The following is an 18024-nucleotide window of genomic DNA, read 5'->3' on the forward strand; positions in this document are numbered from 1 at the left end:
TATAGGTTTTGATGAACCACCTAACTTTATTATAACTAATTAGGAATGCAGTAGATCTGTGGCAGTGTAGAAGATATAACAATGTTATCAGCTGAATCAGAAATCTCCATCTCCCAGCATGTGCTAGTGGGAGGACAGTGGGAGCTTAGTCAGCACAACTTGTCATTGTATAATGGATGATTAGCTGCAGCCCTTCCCTACAGACAGGTGAAGCTGCATGGAGCAGAACATTCCTGCTCTTCCAGGCTGCCACCAGTAGAACTCTCTTGCGATGCTGACAAGTTGATTTATAGATGAGCATCTCTTCCCTAATGAGAGCTGCCACCTTGGGTCACTGGAGCCCCCTGCTGAAGAGACCCTGTCATTGACAACTGTGGGAATGAGTAATGTTCAGTAGTCTCTTGCTGGGGATTTAATGCTTTTCAGCTTTCCAGGAAGTAACTATAGGTAACTAGACAAGGCAACGGTCTCTTGCTGTGTGCACAACACTTCTAACTTTATGGTTCACATGCTGTTTGATAGTACATAACAATTTGTTGCCCGTGGCATAAAAACTCAATCAAATCGCTGCTCTGATCATTGTAAAGTAAAGTAAAACCCCAGACATTTTTTTATATGTAGCCCAGCATTTCACTGAATGAATGAATGAATGACTTGTATAGCGCAACTCATGCGAACTGAATCGCCCCTCTGGGCGCTTTTTCCAGCCAGAGTCTGCTTGGCTGGTGCGGTCATTTTACCCCGTAGGATCGTGACGCCCTTGGGACACACAGTCATACACACAGATATACATATATATACTGGCCCAATTTGGACAAGATCCAATTTACCTACCAGCATGTCACTGAAAGACCCATTGCACATTATTCAACTAATTTCCTTTGAACCCTTGCTGTCATGGACCCTCCCCCTGGAGGTGTCACCATATCTGTCTGAGGTCAGGTACAATACTGTTTATATACGGGATGAGGATTAGTCACCAAATGTATGATCAGGAATTCAAGTTTCTGTACATGTGCTGGTATATTTTCATGAAGATGTACCTGTTAAATATAGGAAGGATGTAATGGAGTTACCCTCTAATTCTTAATTGCAGCATTGCTAATTAGAAATATATGAAGTGTCATTTTATTCTTTATCTTTATACTTCGGTGTGTATTTCATAAGTTGCAGCTTGTATAACGAACTTTACAACCAGGTACAAGACAAGTTTTTAAAATCATATTAAACAGTGACACTATGAAACCTATTGTTTAGATGTAACCCATTGTGACGAGATCCTTCCTCGCCCAGGTCCTGCTCTCCCGACACTCCTCTGCTACCAGTGAGTCAGCTTGCAGATTGCAGCGTCTGATGGTCCAGTCATCCAAGGTTCCGGGGTCCGAATTACAGCTATGTGCCATTCAGACCCATTAAGAACAAACACCAGGCAGGCTGTATGTAAGTTCAAGCAGGACTCTTTATTTCAAGTACACAGCACACTTTTATACAGAATTTTGGAACATCCCACTCCCAACAACCGCTTTCCTATTGGTCAATTGTAAAGTATATCCAGTCTTCACTCAGGTCCCCCTTGACCATGCAAATGAGGACTTGAAATTGTCAACAGGGATTGGTCCAATAGCTTGGATAGAAAGACTTGTGTATTGAGACAGAAGCCCCAGGGGGTAATCAATGTACACAATAACCTGGTTCCAGCTAGACGGCCTGACTCCGACACCCGCTCTTAACCTGCAGAACACAATAAAAGGTATTTCGCAAGCTGGTTCCACTTAGCATTTCAAAAGCCTTGCATTGAATGTCCCTCTCCTGTGTAACATATGTCAAGTAGAAACACTTTAATATCTCAAGGTCCATGACATTACTTCCCCTGGGAACCAGTCCAACAGCCGCAGTGGGACCCAAACGGGTCAACTCGAGGATGTTGGAAAAGTAGTCTTAAAGTTCCAGGACTGTGCTGGGATGACCCATCTGCCTTCCTGTTTTGAGGTCCTGGCCCATAATCGGACGGCAAGAGGCTCACATTCAGTCCTCTCCAAAAGCCCCTGTCCCGGCTAGGTCTGTCACACATCTCCCCCTTTGGCAGGAGACTAACACTGGGAGAGACCCCAATTTCGGTACCCACCCAGTACCCCAGATACCTTGTCCCAAAGAGAGCATTACTCACCCAGCCAATCTCTGCCTCTCTCAGAGAACACGCCTGCCGCTGGGGAGAGGCCTGTACTGGCCCTTCTCCCTGGAGTCCTTTCAGCCGCTGGAGAGAAGACAGGGTGGCTGGGCTCAGTTCATCATGCCATTGGGAATCTGGGCCAACTGGCCACCATTCCTGGGGTATACCAGTGGAGACTGCAGTCCCATCCACTGATGCTAGGTAAAAATCCCCCGGTGCTTGCAAAGCAAAGCCGACATCCTCCTGTCTCAGTGCCGCACCATTTTCTGGGGTTGTGTCTGTGGAGATCGGAGTCCCATCCACTACCACAGGAACCCCCTCTTCTGTTAGTTGAGAGCAGAGGCCCGGGGCACTCTGCTCTGTTGCCAGCTCTTCCGCTGGGTTGCTGTGAGTGGGGACCACAGTCCCATCCACCGATATCCGCTCAAGCTGTAGTTGTGTGCAGCAGCCAGTAGCATCCTGCCCTGCTGCCAGTGATTCAGCTGGGAGTAACAGCTTTACTACCTCAGCTTGTTGCTGGGGAGGGGGGCCAACCGCCCCGGCTCCCTGGAACTCCACAGTTGGTCCCAGTGCTGGGCAGAGATGGCTAGCATTCTGCCCTGTTGCCAGCACTTCTGCTGGGGGTGCATAATCCATAACATCCTCTGAACAGTCCATACATTATGTAATCTGTGGCTGGGGAGTGATTGCCATCTTCTCACCCTGAGCCTCCGGAACTGCCACGGGGGTGGGGCAGAGGTCTTGATCCCTCTGTCCTGTGACCAGCGCTTCAGCTGGGGAAGTTCCTTGTAACTCCACAAATACTGCCCTTGGTGCTGGGCAGAGCACAGTGAAGTTTGGCCCTGATACCAGCTCTTCTGCTGGAGGCTCCCCAGGTTGTTCTTCCTCAGCAGAAAAGTCTATCAAATCCCCTGTCTCTACAACTGGTGTCTGGGGATAGAGGTTCACCATCTCCTGTCCATGGAACCCAGAAGATGCTATGGGTACTGAGCAGAGGTTAGCAGAGCTCGGCCGTGCGGTCAGCACTTCAGCTTTGGGAATGGCAAGCTCCCGATTTTCCACTGCTGATTCATCAGCCAGGATTTCATCACTGTCAGCTGATATTTCCTCATAGTCCCAGGTAAAGGGAACCTCACCCTGCTGCTGAGCGGAGTCTAGCAGCTGTTTGTAGGTGATTTCCAGTTCCCATTCTTGAGCGGCCAGGAATTCCAAATCTTCCTGTAACCAGTGCACTTCCGGGACATTCAGTCTTCGCTCTCTGTGCTCCATTATTTCCTCCCAACGCCACTCCCGATCGCTCCCAAAGTTGGGATCCCTGGACATCCTCCAATACAACAATCCCAGGCCATCATAGCCAAAGCCTTCCGTGGGGCTGTCATCCGCTGACCACGGGCACTCTTGGACTACATACCACCGGAGGGCTCTGTAGCTCTCGTCCAACCGCATCTCTTCCCGGATCAGCCTGCTTAACTCTGCTGTCCACTCCTGCTTTGGTTGTTCCCCCAATAACAGCATCCGTACTTCATACTGTGACCAGTACCTTACATGGATGGAGGGGAGAGCTTTTCCCTGGTGTCGCTGCTCGCGGGCTAGCGCTTCTTTCCAGAGTTCGCAGCGGATCGAATCAGACCATCCAAGCAGGACCTCCTCTGATACTGGTCCTCTGCGCTGTATCTGCTTCTCTCGCAACCTCCTTCTGAATTCCTCTTCCATGGTTACTGATATCTGTACCTCTCCTCTTCTTTCATTTGGTGCTGCTTCTTTAGGCGTTGTCACCGATCGCCGTATTTCTGCAATTCTCAGCTCCTGTTGCCGCTCTCGTTCTCTCTGTTGTCGCTCTCGTTCTCTCTCATCCTGCCGCTGGAGGTCTCTAATGGTATTCTGTATGGCGGTCTCTGATGGGTTCGCACCATATAATGCCAACCGCTGTTGAACTCGCTGCTGGAACAAGTCTTCAACTGACCGGGGTCCTGCATCACCATCCCTCTGATCCATCTCGGCTAGCGCAATGATCAGGGTGGCCTTGTTCTTCCCACCGGTCCCTCCACGGCTCTCAAGCAAGTCTTTTAGCATGGTTCTCCTCCAGGCTGCATAGCTGGTCATTCATGGTGGTGGTTTGGAGTTGTCCCAGTAACTGGAGAGCAAATCCCACCGCTGCCAACCAATGTGACGAGATCCTTCCTCGCCCAGGTCCTTCTCTCCCGACACTCCTCTGCTACCAGTGAGTCAGCTTGCAGATTGCAGCGTCTGATGGTCCAGTCATCCAAGGTTCCGGGGTCCGAATTACAGCTATGTGCCATTCAGACCCATTAAGAACAAACACCAGGCAGGCTGTATGTAAGTTCAAGCAGGACTCTTTATTTCAAGTACACAGCACACTTTTATACAGAATTTTGGAACATCCCACTCCCAACAACCGCTTTCCTATTGGTCAATTGTAAAGTATATCCAGTCTTCACTCAGGTCCCCCTTGACCATGCAAATGAGGACTTGAAATTGTCAACAGGGATTGGTCCAATAGCTTGGATAGAAAGACTTGTGTATTGAGACAGAAGCCCCAGGGGGTAATCAATGTACACAATAACCTGGTTCCAGCTAGACGGCCTGACTCCGACACCCGCTCTTAACCTGCAGAACACAATAAAAGGTATTTCGCAAGCTGGTTCCACTTAGCATTTCAAAAGCCTTGCATTGAATGTCCCTCTCCTGTGTAACATATGTCAAGTAGAAACACTTTAATATCTCAAGGTCCATGACACCCATATTCCGCAAAATCATAGACATCATTAAATAGTTATAGGGTCTCAGAAGACGAGTTTGAAGTAAGATGTAGCAACATTGAGACAAACATTTACTGATTTTAATGATGTTTTTTCTATTAAAGCCACTTTTTGTCAGCATTGTTTTCTGGTTTCTGTAGTAGCTAGGCTCAACGTTGCTTTCAGATATCCTTTACAATGCTTGCGCTTGCTTTTATTTGTATTTTCACCTTTGTGTCTGGCATTCTGGGAAATCATTATGCATTGCAGGAACACTGTTTATTGTCTTTAATGCAGAATATTTACATCATGGTGCTGAGGCGATGTGGTTGTCAAAAATGGTAATGATGTAATTTTAGCTTATCCATCTTTAACGGGATTATCTTGTATATTTAAAGCAGAACTCCTGGCAAATTTTGTTTTGTTCCCATGCGGTGGGGCTGTGCCTGCACTGCATGTGTTAACTGCTCGTTTTTGTCTAAGGGTTCTTAAAGTAGAGATATAAGGCCAAATCCTCAAAAGGGATACGCAGGCGGAACTGCTGTTCAGTCTGCGTATCCCTGTGCCTATCTTTGGAACTGATCCTCAGAAGCAGTTTTCCAAAGATAGGCAGAAGATCTGACATCTGTAAGACACTTACACTGTCAGATCTTAGGATGCAGTACCGCATCCGCCGCTGGGGGCATTTCTCATTGAAATGCCGCTTTGCGTATGCAAATGAGGACTTACGGAGATCCACAAAGCTTTTCAGCTTTGTGTTTTCTGCGTAAGTTTTTACGTTTGCATACGTAAAATTAGTTCTGCTTTTACAAAGTGTAAACTAGTAACACCTTGTAAAAACAGATCTTTTTTTCGATCGCCGCGATTTTTTTTAAATTTTGAAAAAAAAAATCGGCGCGTAACTTTTTTTTTACCCGACGCAACTTTATTGTCCCGTCGCAATCCACAAAGCCCGACGTAACGTAATTTTGCGCGCTGCCCGGCGGGAAAGTTACGTCACGCGCATGTGCAGTACGGCCGGCGCGGGAGCGCGCCTCATTTAAATTGTCATCGCCCCCTGGATAACAGGACCGCCTTGCGCCGGGAGAATTTAGGTTACACTGCGTGAAATTTCTAGGTAAGTGCTTTGTGGATCGGGCACTTAGGTAGAAATTTCCCGCCAGTGTAACTTAAATGGGAAAAATTAAGTTAGGCTAGGATTTTGAGGATTTGGCCCATACTCACCTAAACCTACTCTCCTCTCAGTGGAAGACCAATGCCTTTGGATTCTGACCCCCCCACAATCCAGTAGTCTTGTGTGGCGGACTGTTCCTGACGAGTGGCTCTGGACATGAAGACGTCGTCAGGAACAGTCCACCACTGGGCGTGGGGGCACACCATTTTTCAGAGGATTGAAGGATCGGGTGACTATAGGCTTTGTGTTCACTCCTAGACAAAATAAGCAGTTTACCCATGCAGTGTTGGGCTTTAAAGCCGAACTGTTGTAAATTAGCAAATTGTACTCCTGCAGTGCCCCTGCTCTGCTCCCCCCCCCGCTCTACCAGGCTCCCTCAATGCATGCAACGGGCCCATGCTGCCTCCTCTATATGGCTCTTTAGGCCACAGTCACACTTCTCCCTCCTCCTTATACAATGCAATCTTAAAAGCAATGCACCTTATTTGATAACAGAGGGACTGTCCAATGCAGAGCTTTGTAGAGAAGCATCGAAGCTGGTTGGAGTAGGGTTAAAAAATTATTTCATATTCGGGGTGTAACATGTTATGAACAGACCGGCCCCCAGACCTCCTTGCTCCCCGATCTGACTGCTAACTGGAATTTTCTCCCTCCCTGCTATTTGTCACAATTTAAAAAAAACATGGCCGAGCAGGGCTCCACCTGCCCAGCCACGTCACTTGTTTACAGTGTCCTGTAAATGGAAAACCACAAGGTCCCGCAGCCTTTGCGGCTGTCGGGCTTGTTTGATTTTAATGAATTACCACGGCTCTGTGAGTCTCCCTGTCAGCATGTATCAGCTTCCTCATACAAGGTACAATGAAGCCGATACACTGATAGATCTGCAGGAGACCTGTATGGCATCAGCAATCTGCTGATCACCGGTGCAATGCTTTACAGGCTTCACAACAGAAAATAATAAATGCACATTTATTTGTTTATTATGTTTTTTAAGTGAACTTATCCTTTAAGGACGAAGTCCACCTTTTTTTTTTATATAATAATGCATACACTGTCAGGAAACAAATGTGCATTTAGCATTATTATTTTTGTTATCATTGGAGCCTGAAAAGTTCAAGCACATACAGTATTTGAAAACACCATGGGCCAGATCCACAAAGAACTTACGGCGGCGTATCTATTGATACGCCGCGTAAGTTCTACGATGCGCCGTCGTATCTTTGTTTTGTATCCACAAAACAAGATACGCCTGAATGTGGGCTAGATCCGACTGACGTACGTCTTAGTACGCCGTCGGATCTTAGGTGCATATTTACGCTGGCCGCTAGGTGGCGCTTCCGTTGATTTCCGCGTAGAGTATGCAAATTAGCTAGATACGCCGATTCTCAAACGTACGTCCTCCCGGCGCCTTTTGTTTTACGTAGTTTACGTAAGGCTTTTTTCGACGTAACGTTACCCCTGCCTCTATGAGGTGTACGCAATGTTAGGTATGGACGTCGGGACAGCGGCACATTTTTCGTCGTTTGCGTAAAACGTTTGCGAATAGGGCTTTTCGTAAATTACGTTCACGTCGAAAAGCATTGACTATTTGTGACGTGATTTCGAGCATGCGCTCTGGGATACCCCCACAGACGGCGCATGCGCCGTTAAAAAAAACGTCATTTATGTGGGGTCAAGATGAATTAACATAAAACACGCCCACATCTTAGTCATTTGAATTTCGCGCCCTTGCGCCGACATATTCACACTACGCCGCCGTAACTTACGGCGCAAATTCTTTCTGGATATGGAACCTCCGCTCTAAGTTACGGCGGCGTAGTGTATCTGAGATACGCTACGCCTGCCTAAAGATAGGTAGTTATTTGCGGATCTGGCCCCATGTGTAAATTAGTTATTTTTTAATTTTAAAATCCTAAAATATATTTTACATGCTGTTGGAATAAGTATGTGTGAGCCAGTCTTGATCTCAGCCTTCGGTAATCTACTTCACAGCAGCACACAGTAATAAAGTAAAACTCTAACCAAAAAGTGAAGGCATCCATGTTTATACTAACCGTCCACTTTAAGAATTTCTGTAATTATTTTACATTCCTTTTTTATAAAAATATCTTTTTTTTTTTTACAAAAACCTCATTCACTGTTTAAAATTATGTTAACCCAAATCAACTCTGCGCTAATGTTAAAACGTATTCAGATTCCCAAAGTGTTTTGAAAGAATCACATAAACGGCTGCTCATATAAATTTCCACATTTTAAAAGAATTTAAACAACAAATGGTATAGTACTGTAAAACGTATCTGGATTTAATTGGCAGCAAAGAATACTCGCAGCATGCGTGATGACTTGAGATTGCATTCCCTGCCCTATGTGTTTTGTCACAAATTACGTCTTCAGGGGAACCAGAAAGCAACCTACTGTCATGCAAAAGGATGTGCCTCAAGAACTGCTTTCTTTCCCCTGAACCAGCTGCTTAATAAATCTGAATAATTTTACAGTACTTTAATATGTACCATTTTTTATTTATTTTTTGTGATATATGGCACATTGAATATCTTGAAGTGACCGAGGGGAGGATCCTAGTTGTGGAAAAGCTATTGATGGCTACCTATTTACCCATGGTTGTAGGACAAGTGCATTTGACCTCCATGTAACAAGAAGTTTTACTATTTATTAGGAGATGTGTGTACCTATGGTGACAGTGAAGCATCAACCTCAGGCTGTGATACACATGATGTTGGAGAAATTTGTAATTCATGGACTTTTGCTCTATATATGTCTGAACTTTTACTTTTGTCAGTAATTGCACTGTGAATATTTTATTTGTTTTTACAATTTTGTTTATAGTGGTCTCAATTTTGGTATTGGTGTGGCATTATGATATAACATTTATAGTGGTTGTAAAGGCTGAAGGTTTTTTACATTCATGCATTCTCTGCATTAAGGATCCCACCCTCCGCCCCCCCATTCTTACCTGAACCCAATCTCGATCCACCAATGTCCCTTCACACTGGCCAGATTGATAGCCATTGGCTCCCGCTGCTGTCAGTCAGATTCTGTGATGAGGGGGCAGGGCCGAGTTGACCTGTCTATGTCAATAGACGCAGACAGGATGACTCGGGAGTGAGCGCGCATGAGTGCCTCCTTAGAAAGTGACTTTCTACAGCACTCGCTGAAAAGGAGGAGCCTGTAGGGGACCCCAAAAAATGTACATCCTATTCCTTTTGAGTTTTTTTACACTCCAATTGAAAATGTTCAGTGATGTGACCCAATTATAGTGTAAATAAAGGCAAAATTGTATTTTGGTTAGAGTAAAGGGGAGGGTTATAACCCCCATGATGTGTGTTTTTTTTTTTTTTTTTTGTGTGTCCCATTGGGGAGATTTTCCTTCACTTCCTGTTCCATAACCAAAAGAGGAAGTCAGAAAAATTCCCTCCAGAGTGACAGAATCAGGGTGTGTCACCAGGGTCCCCATTGTAAATATTTCCCCTCTGTTATTATTCTTATTTCAACCCATAATTTGGAATTTTGTATGCTTTCACTTTCGATGATCATGGTAAACAGGACAAGGAGAGAGGGTGAATCTCCCCGACGGGGGTATCCAAAGCCAAGAATTTTTTTTTTGCCTTTAGTTACTTTATTAAAAAAGCATTTGAATGTTTAAAAAAAAAAAATGGTGTATAGTCAGCTTAACTTATGTAATGCTGTCTCTGTGGTATTCCGTGGATAGCAGAACATAAGTTTAGACAGCCATATCTGCACTTCACCATTGGCAAAAAGGCAGATGTTACCATTTCCAGTGAACACATGGAGACCATATGAAAGCCTGTGTAACCATAAAGGAACACGCGTGTTAATGCAGTTTACACAGCTGATGACTTCACTGCCTTGGCGTGCAGTATTGCATTTGTTATAAATCTGTATTGTATACGTATTCTTTTATTCCTACAGGTTGCTTAGCATCACCTTCATAGATGCGTCTACGATTCCATCAAACCGGCTTAATATTTCTGGTTTTCTGTATCATTCACGTGCTTACAACCTACTATTATACAAAAACATCTGCCCCAGGAACTGCTTTCTTCAGCCAAACATTTTTCACATATAAAAAAGGCCTTCTATGTGCTGTATTTATGAAGGATAAAAGATGTACTGGGAAGGCTTAATGCAATTTCTTGACAGGTTAGGTGGAAATTTATGGATGTAAGTATGATGTTTGTCAGCCAGAGTGATAGAATTATTGGACAAGTGAACACATAACTCACAAGCGGAAAGAAGAATCAATTATATTGAAAGACGTTAGAATGAGATATAATAGGGTTTAAGAGAAGCCTGTGAATTCAAAGAATTGCAGTGATGCCTCTGGGAAACCTAGATTTTGTAGTACAGTATAGTACACCTAATATTTGAAAAAAATATCATAACACAATAACAACTAATAGAACACAATCAGTCCATCTTGTGAGGGGTTAGCTCGGTAGCAGGGTGTGTGACCCCTTGGTTGGGTTCACCACACACTGAATTTATACAGACTGGCAGTCGAAGACAGTTGAAAATAAAGTTTTTGGTTTATTCTTCCAACTGGCTGGAAGACAATTGCAAGCATCCAAACCGCATAAACAAAATCAAAACATAAAATAAACTCTGGCCACCATGGGCGTCTACCTTCCACACAGAATCTAAGGAGTCTGGCTCAGCCTAGCGCTGGGCAGACAGTGCTGGTCATACAGCAGAAAACAATAGTCTTTTGATTTTTATCACACAGAAAAATCAATCCTCTCCTCACCTCTCAGAAGACTTTCAGTACTGCTCTCCTACTCACAAAGACTTAGGAGTGATGCAGCAACAAAGTGGTAATCCTCTGGGCTACTTATAGAGGCCTTAACTTCCTCATTCTGAACAGCTGAAGTTTTTCAACAGCCTTAAGCCTTTCTCTGGCTACGTTTGTAGCCGACGCCCGATAACAATCTGTGTATCGTCTAAACAAGGCAGAAATGTATGTCCCATCAGTGACAACACCCACAGATGTACCTGACTTCCTGTCACAATCTCTAGTACTGCTGGTTAACATCGATCCTAAACACTTTTTTGTTGACCTAACCTAGTATTTAATTTTGTCTTGCAGAGTACCGTCATTGTGGAGAAGACCATTCAAGACCTAATGAATCTTATGCGGGACTTAAGTGCTTACTCAGACCAGTTCATGAACATGGTGTGTGTGAAACTTCAGGAGTATAAGGACACCTGCATGGCAGCCTTCAGGTACTTTGCTTTATATGTGGCAGCTTTTCTGCCTTTCATTGGATTACAAAATGATTGAGATATATAGGCTGATACAAGTAGAGTACACCAACACTGTCTGTCATATTACCATTCTCAAGCTTTGAAGGATTGGTGTTTTTGCTTCACGGTTATATGATAAAAAGTCTATTGCAATGAAAAACAGTCATGTTGCTTAAAGGGGTTGTAAAGGTTTGTTTTTTATTTTCTAAATAGGTTCCTTTACGCTAGTGCATTGTTGGTTCACTTACCTTTTCCTTCGATTTTCCTTCTAAATGTTTTTTTTCTTTGCTTTCTTTGTCTGAATTTCTCACTTCCTGTTCCTCCTCAGTAAGCTGTTCTGGCTGACTAAACACCGCTCGGATGATGGTGTGATGTTTACTGAGGAGAAACAGGAAGTGAGAAATCCAGACAAAGAAAATAAACATTTAGAAGGGAAATCGAAGGAAAAGGTAAGTGAACCAACAATGCACGAGCTTAAAGGAACCCATTTAGAAAATAAAAAACAAACCTTTACAGCCCCTTTAAAGTGATATTAAACACCAAACCAAAGGGAACTCTGCTAGGATTGTTACTGTTCTAGGCTCGTGAGACTATACTTCTTAATTGGAAAGCCCCTCAGGCCCCCCCCCCTCCCACACTAGATTTCTGGACATCCATACACCATTACAATATGGTACCACTGTATAAATTTACCTATGAGCCTAGAGTAGTGTTTCCCTACTCCAGTCCTCAAGGCACACCAACAGGTCATGTTTTCAGCATTTCCCTCAGATGAAATGGCTGTGGTAATTACTAAGGCAGTGAAACTGATCAAATCACCTGTGCAAAATAATTGAAAGCCTGAAAACATGACCTGTTGGTGTGCCTTGAGGACTGGAGTTGGTAAACACTGGCCTTGAGGATGCCCAACCAAATTCTCTACGTTCTGTAAAATTTGGACCGAATCTAAGGAAACTGTGTCTTCTGTTGTGTCCCTTTAGAGCGTTTAGCTATAATGCTAAAAGCAATGGTTAGGGAATACTTTGGTGGGCTGTGGGACTGTTTGTCCAGTTTGTTACTTATTGAGCCTTAAGTTGAATACATTTGGTTTAGGGCATTGGTTGCCATACCAATTTTGTTTTTGTTTTTAAGCCTGGGCTTTGTTTTGTATAACTATGCCACTTTGCAGTCAATAAGAGAGTACAAAAAAAAAACAAACACTAAACCAAAAATTAAATATTGCAGCTTACCAATCATTAGATATATTGGCTTTATTAATTTCCCCTCTGTTTTCAGCTAGTGATCTGGTCAGTAATACACTTCCTGTCTTAGGGTGCCTCCACTCTGGGGGGGGGGGGAGGGGGGGAGAACAACAGCAACAAATTTGGACATTTGAACAAATGGAAACAGAACTCCCCCCGGGCTCCATCCATCTCAGAGTGGCTAAATAAGGTGGCTGACATCTGTGAGATGGAGGACACCCTAGCGCAAGGTAGAGGCACCGTGGAGAGATTCCACAAGACCTGGCAACCGTGGTCTGTTTTTAAGTACTCTCAGGATTTCACGGACGCTGTGTCCCGACACCCCACCTGATGGCTCAATAAGTACCACCTGTTCTTTTTCTGTTATACTGGTCATTTGACACTAGCATCACTCAGCTATCCCTGTACACAGTCTCCCCCCTCTCACCCTTTTCATCTTTTCTCTCCTCTCTTTTCCCCTTTCTCTTTGTAAAGATTATAATAGTACGGTAGATGTTAACTATTGATCAGACTAAAATTCAGTTATCAATATAATCTCTTATATTACTGTTTATGTTGTTATTATATAGATGTTGACCAGATGGAATATCTTCTAGATTTTGAATCCATTACTTGGGTTCGTTTACGCAGTTACTGTCTACCTTGTAAATGGCATTCACCTTGCATGGCTTGACAATATTCCCCGGTTACCATACGCTCTGTTACGATGTATTGATAAATCCCGTGCAGTTGAATCTGCGATTGGATACACATACCTGTTTTATATTTTCTTTTCAATTTTTAATAAAATACTTTGAATGATAAAAAAAAAAAAAAAACGGAAACAAACTCCAGCTAATACTTTATGAACATTTTACATAAAAATGTTTTCTTTTCCTTTTTTTAAATCAAGATTTTACTTAAATAAAATCTGATCAATGTAAGCACCCCTGCGAGTGATAAATGGTTTGTCCCAACCCTCTAACTGCTATATCAGTTCCCGAAATAACAACAGAAATACTGTCAGGCCTCGTACACACGGACATACTGTCCGATGAAAACGGTCCGCCGGACCGTTTTCATCAAACATGTCCGCTGCCGGATTTTGGTCTGATGGTTGTACACACCATCGAACCAAAATCCCTGCGTACAGGATACGCGGTGACGTGGTCGCGCCGTGCGCGACCCTGGAAGGTCAATCCTTCCACGCATGCGTCGAATCACTTCGACACATGCGAGGGCTTTCGGCCGAGCGGACATGTCCGGTGAGTCTGTACAGACGACCGAACATGTCTGACGGACAGGCTTCCAGCGGACATGTTTCTTAGCATGCTAAGAAACATTTGTCCGCTGGAAACCTGTCCGATCCGCCGAAAAATTGTCCGGTCAGACGTACAAGCGACCGACCATGTCCGCTGAAACTGGTCTGCGGACCAGTTTCAGCAGACATGTTCGGTCGTGTGTACGGGGCCTCAGAATCACCAGGTTAAAATAAAAAAAACCTAAAAAAGAAAAGTAGAGCCGCTATCACATCTAACAATTGGTAAGCTGCAGTATAAGTAATGTTTGCTTTTGGGTTTAATACCGTTTAAAAGTAAAACTAAAGACAAAACATGTTTTTTTCATCCTTAATAGTGTAAGGGATGTTTTTTTTTATTTTTTTTTGTTATCTGTTTCCCATTGGGAAGATTGCCATTTACTTCCTGTCCCATAGCTAAACAGCAAGTGAAAGTAAATCCCCCCCAAAGCAAGGAACTCTCTGGTTGTCACCAGAGCTAGTATCTTGGTTGGAGCATATCTACTCTACTCTATTCCCTTTTGTGGTGACAGCCTAAAATTTGGACTTTCTTTCACCTTTCGTTGATAACCATAAACATGACAAACAGAGAGGGTGAATCTTCCTAATGGGCGCACAAACAGCCATAAAACCCTGACAGGCATTTTAATCTCTCCTCACTGTATTCATAACTAAAAAAAAGTTTTCATTCAGTTATGCTTTAACCAGTTTGCTACCAGAAGACATTTTTGCATTTTTTGTACATAAGTTAAAAAGCACATTTTAGGTCTGAGGATCCGTGAAAACCCCCAAGCATTATATACTATATATCTTCTAAAATCAGAGACCCTGGAAAATAATAGTGGTAGTTGCTGTTTTTTTTATGGCACATGATATTAGGGCATATTTTTTATCAAACCTATTTTCAGTAAAAAATACAGCAAAGTGAATTTTATGGCACACAAAAACAATATACTGTATTACCCATTTTTTTATTATTTTTTTTAAATATGAAAGTTGAGGTTGTGCCCAGTGAAATGGCAACACACTTTGATACCAAACATTGTCACTAGGTGACTCCTTAACCACTTGCCGACCACTGCACGCCGATATACGTCAGCAGAATGGCAGCGGTAGGTAAATGGACGTACCTGTATATCCCCTTTAAGAAGCCGCACTGTCTGTGACCGTGCCCGCGGGCCCTGCAAACTCGATGTTCGCCAGCGACCCGCGATCGTGTCACGGAGCTGCAGGACAGGGGGATACCTGTGTAAACAAGGCATTTCCCTGTTCTGCCTTGTGACAGGACATTGATCTTCTGCTCCGTCATCGGTAGCAGTGATCAGTGTCGTGTCACAGGTAGCCCAACCCCCCCCCAGTTAGAATCACTCCCTAGGACACACTTAACCCCTTCCTCGCCCCCTAGTGTTTAAACCCTTCCCTGCCAGTGTAATTTACACAGTAATCAGTGCATTTTTTTATAGTCCCAAAATAGCATCAGAAGTGTCCGATGTGTCCACTATAATGTCGCAGTCACGATAACAATCGCAAATCGCCATCATAACTAGTAAAAAAAAGAATAATAATAAAAATGCCATAAAACTACCCCCTATTTTGCAGACGCTATAAATTCTGCGCAAACCAATCAATATACGCTTATTGCGATAATTTTTTTTTTACCAAAAATATGTAGAAGAATACATATCGACCTAAACTGAGGCAAAAATTATATTTTTTTATATATATTTTCGGTGATATTTATTAAAGCAAAAAGTAAAAAATGTTGCTTTCTTTTCCCAAATTGTCCCTCTTTGTTTATAGCGCAAAAAATAAAAACCGCAAAGGTGATCAAATACCACCAAAATAAAGCTCTATTTGTGGGGAAAAAAAGGACGTCAATTTTGTTTGGGTGCAACGTCGCGCAATGCCGAATCGCAAGAAATGGCCTGGTCATTGAGCAGCCAAATCCCACGGGGCTGAAGTGGTTAAATGCCTTTACAGGTTAATAACCTTGAATAATAAAAAATTATTGTTTTCACATTATTACATTAATCAGTGCTATAAAAATGCACTGATCAATGTAAAAATGACACTGGCAGGGAAGGGGTTAACACTAGTGGGAGATCAAGTGGTTGTGTGTTTCCTAGGTGTGTTTTAACTGTAGGGGGGGTGGGCTCACTAAGACATGACAGAGATCCGTGTTCCCGATCACTGGGAACAGAATATCTCTGACATGTCCCCTGTCAGAATGGGGATCCACTTGTTAACACAGGCAGATTCCCGTTCTGCCTCTGTACTAGGCAATCACGGGTCGTTGGTGGACATAGAGTCCGCCCGACCCATTGGCACACTCCCACAGCATGCAGTGAGATCGCACAGGTGGCAGTGCTTTGTTAACCGGTTGTGGGCCACAATAAACTATGGAGAGTTTCCTGCCCCCATGCCACACTTGTCAACAAGTCCTTAAGCCCCCTATAAGGCTGCTATCACACTAGTGCACTGTGGTTTACTTGCACTGCCTCTTAGCTGTGCTTTTCCATAGATTTCTAATATATCTTGCAGGTGTGGTGCACTTTTAGAAAGTGCACCAAACCTGCAAGATATAATAGAAGTCTGTGGTTCAGTGCAGCTAAACTGCAGTGAAGATGTGGATCAGTGTGAAAGCAGCCTAATAACCTTTTTTTTTTTTTTTAAGTGCTAAAATGCCTATTGGAAAAGTGCACTGTATGTGATATTTAATACACTGACCTTTTCCTCTTCCAGCTTCTCCTGGCATCACTCTCAAGGCTGCTAGAAAGGTCCCAGGCGAAGTGCACTTGGTATCACTCTGCCTGGGTGTCAGAAACCATGAATCAGACCGAGACAGAAGTACAGTTAAATCACACTTACCGGTATTTAATAATAAAAATAAAAAGGTAAACAGGTCACACGTGCGGACCGTATGTCCGCTTTTTCATCCACCTGTTTGCAGATGAAAAAGTGACATACATTGGTCCCTATGCGATTGTGGGTGTCAGCGGATGACACCCGATCTCATCCACCTCCGCAATGATCCGATTCTGCAGACAGAAGAAAACCCTATTTTTTACTTCTGTCTGCGGATCGGATGAACATGGACATACGGTCTGTGTTCATCTGATCCCCCCCATAGGGGAGAGCGGAGAAAAGACAGGGTGGTCCCTGCACAGTGTGCGGGGACCGCCCTGTCATCTGCCGGCTCAGCGGGGATCAACGGAGTGATCCCAGCTGAGCATACGGAGGTGGATCATTACTGATCCGCCCCATGTGAAAGGGGCCTTAGCGTAGTCAAAACATAGCCAGAGTTCAGTAACCGGATCGGATAGTCGGCAAGCCAATGTTAAAGAGCCAGCGATAAAGGTAGACATACAGCAAGCAGGATCTGTAGCCAGAGGGAACATCAGTCAAGCAGGTCTTCACAAGGAATGCAGGAGAAAGTCTCTTGTGATGTTAACACAGCTGAAGGCAAAGAGCAAATGAACTGGAAGGCTTTAAAGCGCTTCTCCACCCTCCACTCTTTTGCATTCACGGGCAAAAGACGGGCATTACGTCACATCCCGTCGCCCCCCAGTTGTGTGCTGGGAACACTCGGCTCCCAGCACTCGGCGGGCGCAGCGAGACTCGCGCATGCGCCGTAGGGAACCGGGCAGTGAAGCCGCAGCGCTTCACTTCCTGGTTCCCTCAGCGTGGATGAAGGGGGGAGCAGCAGGGTGACGAGCGATCGCTCGTCCTCTGCTTCGGACGCCGCTGGACTCCAGGACAGGTAAGTGTCCTAATATTAAAAGTCAGCAGCTGCAGTATTTGTAGCTGCTGGCTTTTAATATTTTTTTTTGGGCGGAACATTCGCTTTAAGTAGGCAGAGCTGACGAGCAGGATCATTAACAGGTGGATCATTGTGGAGAGATGTGACAGGCAATTAGCTGACAGCTGAGCTGCCAGCACAGATAAGGGAAGGGCTGAACCCAACCCTGACACTGGGACAGGAGCCAGCACTACAGAGGAAGCATTGGCCTATGCAGCTCCTGCTCCCTCCGCGATCACATGCTTCCTCCGCTGCCAGCACTGGCTCCATGCACTCTTGATGCTCTGGGATGATGGGTTGGCAATTTCTTAATTGGCATCTGGGT

At 44.3% G+C, this 18024-nt stretch overlaps 1 protein-coding gene across 1 annotated transcript in view; it reads left to right on the forward strand.

Annotated features, from left to right (window-relative positions):
* EXOC4 (exocyst complex component 4) overlaps positions 1 to 18024 on the forward strand; it is a 534668-nt gene that overhangs the window by 365367 nt on the left and 151277 nt on the right. The window contains exon 12 of the mRNA XM_040343312.1: positions 11226 to 11362. Coding sequence (XP_040199246.1) covers positions 11226 to 11362 — 137 coding nt within the window. The remainder of the gene's footprint in view (positions 1 to 11225; positions 11363 to 18024) is intronic.

The sequence above is a fragment of the Rana temporaria genome, chromosome 3, assembly GCF_905171775.1.
Source record: "Rana temporaria chromosome 3, aRanTem1.1, whole genome shotgun sequence".
Classification (NCBI taxonomy): domain Eukaryota; kingdom Metazoa; phylum Chordata; class Amphibia; order Anura; family Ranidae; genus Rana; species Rana temporaria.